The 12,021-nt window shown below is 43.5% G+C and overlaps 1 protein-coding gene across 2 annotated transcripts in view; it reads right to left on the bottom strand.

The window, feature by feature from the left end:
- The window catches only part of NPTN (neuroplastin), a 124,231-nt gene that overhangs the window by 57,659 nt on the left and 54,551 nt on the right, over positions 1-12,021 (bottom strand). For both annotated transcript variants that reach the window (XM_077473779.1, XM_077473780.1), the window contains one exon: positions 11,653-11,824. In XM_077473779.1, coding sequence (XP_077329905.1) covers positions 11,653-11,824 — 172 coding nt within the window. The remainder of the gene's footprint in view (positions 1-11,652; positions 11,825-12,021) is intronic.

Genomic DNA, 12,021 nt, shown 5'->3' with positions numbered 1-12,021 from the left:
CAAAGTCCTACTTTGTCAAAGGAGGTCAATGCTTTCTGGGGACCAAATATGCTGCAGAAATCTCTCGCCGCCAAGTCTGGCTGCATCCATTTTAACTGTGGGCAGCTGAAGCTGCTGTCTGTTCATTTCCTAGATTTACAGAGAGACACCCCTCTAGCTCTACAGCTTTCATTGGCCCTCTTATGACTAACAACCCCCAACCAGGCAAACTCTCATGGGAGTGAGAGAGAGCTGTGCATGCTGTCATAAGCCTAGGCTTTTTACCAGACAAGAAACAGGAAGTGGGCTGTATAAGGTATTTACTGGCAGAAAAAATAGGGTTTTTGTACTCACCGTGAAATCCTTTTATCTGAAGTTCATTGACGGACACAGCTCTAGTAATCTTGACCGTAGGGTTATCACACCACCTTCAGGAGAAGACTAGGCAGAACATGTGATACCTGTGAAAACAATAGAACTTTACAGTTCCGCCCAAGGGGCGGTCCCTCTGGTAATAACCCCTCAGCCTGCTTTCTGCAGCTCAGTATGTCAACAAGCAGTATAACGTAAATAGGAGAGTGCTGTGTCTGTCAATGAACTTCACACAAAAGGATTTTACGGAGAGTACAAAAATCCTATTTTCTCTTTTTCGTTCATTGACGGACACAGATCCAGTAATCTTGACGGTAGATGTCCCCAAGCAGTCCGCCTTACACACTGGAGCGACTGACACTTGATGTCGGAAAGCTCAAGAGGTTCCAATTGCCCTGGTGGAATGGGTCCGTGACAGGAAAGGGGGCCACCTGCCCCTTCAGGGCGAAGGCCTGGACCACAATCTGTCTGATCCACCTGGAAATGGTGGCAGACGAGACCGCCATCCCTTTTTTCGGACCAGCTACCGAAATGAACAGAGTCTGACTTCCGAAAGGGAGCCGTGGCAGACAAATATAATACCCTTAGAGCCCAGACCACGTCCAGGGAATGAAGGGCAACCTCTTTAGGGTGTGTCGGTTTAGGACACAGAGATGGTAACAAAAGGTCTTCATTGATGTGAAAAGCCAAAACCACCTTCGGCAGAAAATAAGGTTGCGAACGCAACACCACCTTATCCTTGTGGATAACCAGATAGGGCGACTTGCAAGACAAGGCAGCCAGTTCCGAAACCCTCCTGGCTGATGTAATGGCCACTAGGAAGACCACTTTCTGAGAAAGAGTCAACAAGAGAATTTCCCTGACGTTCTCAAACGGCGGTTTCTGAAGCGCTGACAGCACCACGTTCAGATCCCATGGGGGCCAAGGGTGGACGCACTGGAGGGACTACATGCCAGACCCCTTGTACAAAAGGGCTCACTAAAGAGTGAGACACCAGGGGTCGTTGGAAAAAAAACCCAGCCAAAACTGACATCTGTCCCTTAAATGGTGCTTAAAGCCAATTTCTGGTCTACTCCTCGCTGTAGGAACAGCAGGATCCTGGAAACAGAATAGGCGCGCGGACGCCACACACATGGAGATATAGGCCTTCCATGTATGATGGTATATCTTCCGAGAAGAAGATTTCCATGCCATCAACATTGTTGAAATCACGAGTCCGACAGCCCCCCAGTTCCTTAGCACCTGGCTTTCAAAAGCCATGCCGTTAAAACTAGCGATGGTAAAGCAGGATGGAGAATCGGACCTTTAGACAGAAGGTCTTCTCGCATCGGTAGCCACCAGGGGGGCATCCGCAACTAGGCATACTAGGTCGGTGTACCAGGGATGCCAAGGCCAATCTGGGGCAATCAGTATCACTGGAATCCCCTCGGCCTCCACTCTGCGAAGCAGACATGGTAAGTTTTAGCGGAGGAATGGCATAGATCAGACTGTACTGACCCCATGGAGCCACCAACGAGTCTGACGCATCCACCCAAGGATCTTGTCCTGGATACAAATCTCGGCACCTTCCAATTGAGTCGGGAGGCGAGGAGATCCATGTCTGGTGTGTCCCACCACAGGCAGATCAGCATGAACACCTCTGGATGCAACACCCATTCTCCCGGGTCCAGCATCTGGCGACTTAGATAGTCCGCCTGCCAGCTTTCTACTCCCGGGATGTAAATGACCGACAAGCCCGGTACATGTCGCTCTGCCCACTGAAGGATGTGAGCGACCTCCCGTGCTGCAGCCAAGCTTCTTGTTCCTCCTTGATGGTTGAGATATGCCACGCCATAGCGTTGTCTGACTCTGTCCTGATCGGACACCCTCTTAGTCTCATCGACCATGTGGAGAGGCAAAGCCTGATCGCTCGGAGCTCAAGCACATTGATCGGCAACTTGGATTCCTCCATCGACCAAAGGCCCTGGGTCGACTGTACTCTCAAGTACTCCACCCCAGCCGGTCAGACTGGCGTCCGTTGTGATCACTGTCCAATGCAGAGGTAGGAACGACTTCCCGGACCGAAGTCCCGGGGATCTCAGCCACCAGAGCAAGGAGTCCCTGACTGACTGGCTCACCCGAATCCGTAGATCCAGGGACAAACTGAGATTTGTCCCATTTTGGTCATATCTTCTTCTGTAAGACTCTGGTGTGAAACTGGGTGTACGGTACCGCCTCGAAGGAGGCCACCGTGAGGCCCAGGACTCGTATGCAGAAGCACAGCGACGACCACCTGAGGTTCAGCAAAAGCTTCCCCTCAGCTCTGAATGTCTTCAGGGAGAAATACTCTCGCTTCCATGGAGTCCAGCAGTAAGCCTAGGTACTCGAGGCGCTGAGTCGGTATAAGCACCGACTTTTTGAGGTTCAACAGCCACCCAAATTCCTGCAGGGTTTGCATGGTGATCGCTACATCCTCCTTTAATTCTGAGGCAGAAGCTGCTCTCAGGAGGAGATTGTCTAGGTAATCCACGATTGCGATCTCGCGTTGTCGCAACAATGCCAAAATTGGAGCTAATACCTTGGTGAAGACTCGGGGTGCTGATGCCAAGCTAAAATGGAGAGCCGCAAACTGGTAGTGGGCTTTCCCTACTGCAAAATCACAGAAACCTCTGATGCCTGAGGCATATGGGTATGTGCAGGTACGCATCCTGGATGTCCAAAGACGCCAGGGAGTTCCCTTGATGGAGTGCAGCGACAACTGAGTGAACTGATTCCATTCTGAACCTCTGTACTTTTACAAAGCAATTGAGGGCTTTCAGGTCCAAGATCGTAGTCCCCAAAAAGGAAGGGGTACGTCCAAACAGATTGGAGTAGAACCCCTGAAACCTTTCCGATTCCGGAACAGGCACTATCACCCCGTGGTTTAGCAGGTCCCTTACTGCCCCCAACAGGGCCTCCCGGCGAGCCGGGAGTAAGTGTATGCTGGAGGGGAAGAATCTGTTTGGTGGCCAAGAGAGGAACTATCTTGTAGCCAGATGAAATCAGTTCGCAGACCCATTGGTCGGACAGCCGAAAAGGCCCACTGGGCTGCAAACTCCCGAAGGCGACCCCCCACCCAAGTGACGGGCGGGGCAAACCTTCACACAGTAGCACCTTTGTCCGCAGGCTTGCGGGTCCAGGGATGCTTTTGTCCCTCAGAGGTCATCCTGTCGGACTGGGAGCGTTTACCCGGAGTCCTGGACGGACTAAAAAGCCTCTTGAGTGGAAAATGAGGGCCCTTGCCTGCGGCGTGGCACCTTAGTCTTCCTGGCCTGTGGGAGCAAGGTACTGTTCCCACCTGTGACATTCTTAATGTCATCCAACGAGGCTCCACTTTAATTGAATGAATAAATAAAGTCGCGCTATGGAAAAACCAAATCTCCTAAGTGATAGAAATATGTGAAATAAATTAAAAAAAATAAAAATATACTGGGTTAGAGCTGCCTGTGCCTGAAGCCCTCACTTCCTTATTGGGGAGGAGAGGGAAATGGAAATGTGAAATAAAAAGGTTATGGCGCTAAACCCTATTAGTGATGAGGTGAGTTGACTTATCAAATCCTAGTGTTTGATTTTTTATATAAAAAGAGAAAGAAAAAGAAAAGAGCTGTTGGTGATACCGTGAAAAAAATATATATGTCCTAAAGCAATTTTATCCAAAACAAATTGTGTGTGATTAATGTGGAGTCAGCATTCATGTTCCATTATAATAAAAACAAAAAATGAGTATTAAATTATCATATACGTATCAGCCTGCTAAAAACATGTAAACCTTCATTAAATGTGCAAATTAGTGGAAATAATGTTAATATTCAACAGTATGTTAGTGTAAAACAGATTGTGCAAACATGTGCAAAGAAATGTACAAAAAAGCAACTAAAGGTCAGAACAACCAAGGATCAGAAATAATTTAACCATAAAATCGCATGAAGTCGCTAAATGTGCGAATAGACAATATTTTCAACCAATAATCGCATGAAGACGCATCTGTGTCCAATATAAGTCCAAACTTAATATTTGGCTTGGTAGTGCTGCCTCTTCAGACTATTTTTGTAATTGTTACAAAAAGTCAATGGGGGGTGTTTGATTTATTCGTGCAAATAGTGCGGGCTTTCAATTAGAGAACTTCATCCCCGGTGCGCCACTCTGTGCTATAGTATGTGAATGCTCTCACCAGAGTTAATGCCCCTGTGGGGCTGGATGGACCTTCACAATGTAAGCCACTGTGTCGCTCTCTGGCTGCTGCTGGTGCACTGGGTGAAGCTTCGTTGTTCCGTCCGTATGGTATCCAACGTTAATTATATAAGGGAAGACATATCCATAGTGTAATACGTTCTTAACCAAATCGTTCGTTTATTAATATTAAAATCTACTCACATATTACATTAAAAGCATGTGCATATAGGAAAAACTCCGCCGTTCGTCTCAAACGAGTGCACACAACGTGGCCACGCCCTACGCGTTTCGTCACTACGACGTCCTCTGGAGCGGCCATATTGGTGCACCTTATTGCTTAAATAGGGTGCAGTGCTCCACTACGCCTGCGCTAAAATAACAGCGCCATTTTGGGTGTGGGATGCCCTTACTCTACTGGGGATGAATGCCATTACTCCCCCTAGTGTCCTTAGGGAAGACTGATATACTTAGCCTTGGAGCACTGCAGCCTACCCATAAACCATACTCAGTTTAGATGACATTCTTTAGTATTTCCCATTTAACCGGACGTTTATAATTAAGAGAATAAAAATAAAAATAAAATTAAATGACACTAAAAATACATTGAATAAATGTATGTATAGGAATACATACATAAAATTCACGTATATAAAATTCATACATATAAAATTCTTACATAAAAATTCATGCATAAGAAGGGGGGTATACATTAATACTGAAAAAACGCATAAATATGTAAAGATTATAAAAATTATAAAAATTATTTAAGAGGTTTTTTAATATTATTTGATTATTTAAGGGGTTTTTTATTTTAAAAAAGGTTTTTTATGCATACTAATGTGTGAATGTAAATGGAGAATTTATTCCAAAGGAAAGTTTTCCAAGAGGAAAGTTTTTTTGGGAAGGAATTAAATAAAATAAAATTCTTAAGAAATAGATATATATGAAGGTGCTAAGAAGGTCTGTTTAACATCGTCCTATAGGTGATTGTAGTGTTTGTGACTGTATGTTTGATTCCTACAGGGGAACTTTTAGATGATTTTGATCAGTCTTGTTGTAATTCCGACACGTCCAATGTATTTTGAATGAATAACATTCGACCTGAACCCGAAGGTGTGGGCCATGTGATGTTAATATTGGGGTAGATAGGTTACTTATATATGTGGTTAGATCTTATCGGGATCCTGTAGTGTTATGTATGTGTATGGGTAACATTCGACTACGGAATGTTCGTCCAGCATTATCTAATGCTGAGGCAAACAGTTAACTGTTAAAAGTTAAGAAGCAATTGACTATTAAAAGTTGGTTAAGAAGCAATTGAGGTCTAATTCTATGTTCATTCCCCTTGGCTGGAGGGTGTCTAAATTAAAAATCCATTTCGTTTCGTTCCTGGATATTTTGATCGTTTTGTCTTCCCCTCTCCAGTGGCCTCTTATTTTGTCTATTCCGTAGAAAATCATTTGTCCAGGGTCCCGATTGTGGAAATCCCTAAAGTGTTTGGAGACACTGTGTTTCTGGAAGCCTTTTTTGATATTTGCAATATTGCAAATATCAAAAAAGGCTTCCAGAAACACAGTGTCTCCAAACACTTTAGGGATTTCCACAATCGGGACCCTGGACAAATGATTTTCTACGGAATAGACAAAATAAGAGGCCACTGGAGAGGGGAAGACAAAACGATCAAAATATCCAGGAACGAAACGAAATGGATTTTTAATTTAGACACCCTCCAGCCAAGGGGAATGAACATAGAATTAGACCTCAATTGCTTCTTAACCAACTTTTAATAGTCAATTGCTTCTTAACTTTTAACAGTTAACTGTTTGCCTCAGCATTAGATAATGCTGGACGAACATTCCGTAGTCGAATGTTACCCATACACATACATAACACTACAGGATCCCGATAAGATCTAACCACATATATAAGTAACCTATCTACCCCAATATTAACATCACATGGCCCACACCTTCGGGTTCAGGTCGAATGTTATTCATTCAAAATACATTGGACGTGTCGGAATTACAACAAGACTGATCAAAATCATCTAAAAGTTCCCCTGTAGGAATCAAACATACAGTCACAAACACTACAATCACCTATAGGACGATGTTAAACAGACCTTCTTAGCACCTTCATATATATCTATTTCTTAAGAATTTTATTTTATTTAATTCCTTCCCAAAAAAACTTTCCTCTTGGAAAACTTTCCTTTGGAATAAATTCTCCATTTACATTCACACATTAGTATGCATAAAAAACCTTTTTTAAAATAAAAAACCCCTTAAATAATCAAATAATATTAAAAAACCTCTTAAATAATTTTTATAATTTTTATAATCTTTACATATTTATGCGTTTTTTCAGTATTAATGTATACCCCCCTTCTTATGCATGAATTTTTATGTAAGAATTTTATATGTATGAATTTTATATACGTGAATTTTATGTATGTATTCCTATACATACATTTATTCAATGTATTTTTAGTGTCATTTAATTTTATTTTTATTTTTATTCTCTTAATTATAAACGTCCGGTTAAATGGGAAATACTAAAGAATGTCATCTAAACTGAGTATGGTTTATGGGTAGGCTGCAGTGCTCCAAGGCTAAGTATATCAGTCTTCCCTAAGGACACTAGGGGGAGTAATGGCATTCATCCCCAGTAGAGTAAGGGCATCCCACACCCAAAATGGCGCTGTTATTTTAGCGCAGGCGTAGTGGAGCACTGCACCCTATTTAAGCAATAAGGTGCACCAATATGGCCGCTCCAGAGGACGTCGTAGTGACGAAACGCGTAGGGCGTGGCCACGTTGTGTGCACTCGTTTGAGACGAACGGCGGAGTTTTTCCTATATGCACATGCTTTTAATGTAATATGTGAGTAGATTTTAATATTAATAAACGAACGATTTGGTTAAGAACGTATTACACTATGGATATGTCTTCCCTTATATAATTAACGTTGGATACCATACGGACGGAACAACGAAGCTTCACCCAGTGCACCAGCAGCAGCCAGAGAGCGACACAGTGGCTTACATTGTGAAGGTCCATCCAGCCCCACAGGGGCATTAACTCTGGTGAGAGCATTCACATACTATAGCACAGAGTGGCGCACCGGGGATGAAGTTCTCTAATTGAAAGCCCGCACTATTTGCACGAATAAATCAAACACCCCCCATTGACTTTTTGTAACAATTACAAAAATAGTCTGAAGAGGCAGCACTACCAAGCCAAATATTAAGTTTGGACTTATATTGGACACAGATGCGTCTTCATGCGATTATTGGTTGAAAATATTGTCTATTCGCACATTTAGCGACTTCATGCGATTTTATGGTTAAATTATTTCTGATCCTTGGTTGTTCTGACCTTTAGTTGCTTTTTTGTACATTTCTTTGCACATGTTTGCACAATCTGTTTTACACTAACATACTGTTGAATATTAACATTATTTCCACTAATTTGCACATTTAATGAAGGTTTACATGTTTTTAGCAGGCTGATACGTATATGATAATTTAATACTCATTTTTTGTTTTTATTATAATGGAACATGGAGGCTCCACTTTAGCCAAATCAGGCACCGCAGCACCACTGCTGACACTGAAGTCCTGGAGAGCAACGGAAGCATATCCAAGGCCACGTCACAAACGTACTTAAGGCCGTGCACTAACTGGTCTGCTAGTTCCATGCAGACGGGGGTAGCCTGCTGCTTCTGCAATTCGCAGTGCAAAAGCTTTGCCCATTCAGTAAGTGTCTGCGACACTAGTGCTGTGGCCAGTACTGGTCGTATTGCTGGGCACTTTTTACCACCTTTGCGCCCGCACACCATCTCCACCCTGGCAATGAACGTTTCAAGGACTGCCGACAAAGCGTCCAAAGGCACTGCACTGTTTGCAGACGAGCCGGTTGCAATTGCAGGGAGTTCTGGGGGAGAAAGACCAGTTTCTGAAGCCATGCTGACCCACCCTGTCTGCCACCCTTGGGGACTTAAGACAGCTGCACAATACACCCTCCTAGCTGCTGCAGACGGAGGGCACCCACTGCAGGACTCACCGCCCTGACCGAGTGCTGCGCCATTCAGTTACAGGTGTCTGCATCCACTGCCATTTCCCAGGTGTCCCGAGCAAAAAAGCGCCGTTCTGAGCAGCAGGGACCAGCGCTGAGGACAAAAACCGCGCTGGGCTACAACAAAATGGCCACCCTGTATAAGGGACAATCACAAGGAAAATGGACGAACTTCAGAAAAATGGCCCCCTGCCATGCTTTCCACTGAGGCACACAGAAAATGGCAGACAAACAACTGTACACAGTGAATGAACAGGGATAATAACAACAGTGCTATGGCGATCAGCACATGCAGACCTCCAGACACCCAGCGGAGAGACCACAGACATCCAGGGACACAGACACCAAGCGCAGCCCCCAATCTATGGTCAGAGTTCCCCAGAGGACCCCTGGCTCAGGTACACACACCGCTCAGCAGCGCGTCATGCAGCATCCCCCACAGGGGGGGGGGGGGGGGAATAGGGACAGGGAGAGAAGAGAGGTACCCCCTAATCGACCTCCCAGGGAATGCCCAGCTGATCAATCCCCCCGAGGCAGGAAGAGCTGTACTTGCCATCCGGAGTGGCTGCTGGCCACGGCACACTGTGACAAGGACATCAGTAGTCCTCTCATATGTGTGCCCCGGAGCGTCACGCTCACCAGCCGCCCCTGGAGCCTGAGGGGCATGTCGTGGCCAACCCAGTGCGTAGCTAGGGTCTGCACACGCTCAATGGCCAGGCTGGGGAGACTACAAGGATCTAGATTATCCAGCATGACACCCAGCCAGCTGTTGATAGCAAATCATAGGATCTTAAAATCTTGAGCAAAAGGCAAAAATGCAGAAAAAAATCCCAAGCCCGATGGTCCTGCAGAGAGCCTAGGTCCTTCTTCAGTAGGCAGAAAAAAACTGAGCTGCAGGAAGCAGGCTGAGGGGTTATTACCAGAGGGACAGCCCTTGGGCGGAACTGTAAAGTTCTGTTTTCACATGTATTACATGTTTTGCCTAGTCCTCTCCTGAAGGTGGCGTAATAACCCTACGGTCAAGATTACTGGAGTTGTGTCCGTCAATAAAGAAAGAGAAAAAAAAAAGAAAGTTTTACTATCCAAAGTTAAAACAACGGCAGATGATTTAAGTGATGGAAAGTTGAAAAATGACTGATGGTTCACTTTAAGATAAGCAATGGGCACATGGTGGTTAAGACGACACAGACTTTTGATTTTCACATGTTCACTACATTCATGTGTATATTTTGATTGATTTATTGGAATACTTAAACCAGGGCTCGACAAAACCCGGGCGCCAGGTCGCATTGGCGACTAGAATTAGCGACCTGGCGCCTGGGGCAGCACAGCTGGGGGTATCCTGTCTCCGTGGACCCCCCCGGCGTGACTGCGTCGGGCCGCGCCGCCGGCGGCCGGTAATTGAGCCCCCGGTTTTGAGGCCTTCTGTGATCCTATTCCTTCTGGAATCTGGCGCCCTCTTGTGGTGGCCGTTGGAATTACAACCAGCAATGCTAATGGAGATATCTCCTTCCATTTACTTAGAACACCTAAACACATTATGTATATATATATATATATATATATATATATATATATATATATATATACACATACACACACATACATATATATATATATACACACACATATATATATATACACACACACATACATATTATATATATATATATATATACACTTTTTTTTTTTTTTATTCTAACACCCTAGAGTAAAATGGTGGTCGTTGCAATAATGTCTGTCACACCATATTTGCACAACGGACTTACAAGCGCACTTTTTTTGGAGAAAAAAAATTATTTAATAAAAAAAAAATAAGACAACAGTAAAGTCAGCCCAATTTTTTTTTATATTGTGAAAGATAATGTTACGCAGAGTAAATTGATACCCAACATGTCATGCTTCAAAATTGCGCCCGCTCATGGAATGGCGACAAACTTTTACCCTTTAAAATCTCCATAGTCGACGTTTAAAAAATTCTACAGGTTGCACGTTTTGAGTTACAGAGAAGGTCTGGGGCTAGAATTATTCCTCTTACTCTACCGATGGCAGCGATACCTCACATGTGTGGTTTTAACACCGCTTTCATATATGCGTTCGCTTCTGCACGCAAGCTTGGCGGGACAGGGCGCATTTAAAAAAAAAAATGTTTTTCTTTATTTTAACTTTTATTTTTACTTTTTTCACTGTTCTTTTAAAAAAAAATGTGTGTCACTTTTATTCCTATTACAAGGAATGTAAAAATCCCTTGTAATAGAAAAAAGCATGACAGGTCCTCTTATATATAAGATCTGGGGTCAGAGAGACCTCGCATCTCATATTTACACTAAAATGCAATTTAAAAAAAAATCGTCATTTGAAAAAAATAAAACAAATAAAATGTCCCTCTAAGAGCTATACGCAATGACTTGGAGACAGGTGGGGGCGCTATCTTCCCCTCACTCGTCTCCATGTCAGGCCAGGGACAGGTCCAGATCGCCGCCACGGACCTGGCTCCTAACTTTTTTAGCTGGCTCCTAGATTCCAAGCAAATTTGTCAACCCCTGACTTAAACATTTAAATATTTATTGTTTGTAATCCTAAGCTTCCACTGATATATTTGTACAAATTAAGCCATATAATACACACAATGCAGTAGCAAAAAAAAATATTGTTTGCAACCTCAAAACCGAAGCAATCAGAATTACAAAACATTTCAATTGGCCATTATAAAATCTAGCAAAAAAAGTCATACGTGTTCAATGTTAGTCAAGCCAAAGCATTGTCTGTTTTGGATACAGCGATTTGTCATTTGTTACATCATATAATTCCAGACTTTAGAAATGACCTGCATCAAATGGTCAACTGCATCAAAAATCAGTGCATGTATTTGTAGTCCATCCCTCTCAAGAGTGGTTTCAATCTAGAAAGCTTTGGCTATTCCTTCCAAAATGTTTGGGCACTCACATTGGTGTTGGCAGATTTGTCTCAGCATATACATCAGGACCTTGCCCATGCACATGTCAACATGTCTATACCCTGGAAATCACACTCACCTGTGTTCCATGGTGGAGGAATCTTTTTTCCGAGAGTCTGTTATCTCCACTCCATTCTTGGTCCAGTAAGTGACATTAACAGACCCAAGGCTTCCGTTTTGGGTGAGGTTACACTGTAACACAATGGATCCAGGCTTTATCAAAACATCTTCACTGGCATTGATTGATGGCCCTGAAAGAGTAATGTGTCACTAGTGATAATACTTTTAGTCACAAAACAAAGGCAATTTGTTTTGGATAGTATATAGCCTCCATTCATATCATGAATATGGCCGATTTCTTAAGAGCACATTTGATATAACACGCAGGGACAATGACAAACAAATAATGAAAGCACAAATGTCAAAAGACAACATAGAACTATATACA

This window comes from Lithobates pipiens, unplaced genomic scaffold (assembly GCF_037356315.1).
Source record: "Lithobates pipiens isolate NorthernLeopardFrog02 unplaced genomic scaffold, aLitPip1_a1.2 Scaffold_8, whole genome shotgun sequence".
Lineage (NCBI taxonomy): Eukaryota > Metazoa > Chordata > Amphibia > Anura > Ranidae > Lithobates > Lithobates pipiens.
Note: the sequence above shows the minus strand (reverse complement) of the source record. Positions and strands in the feature narration are given on the sequence as shown.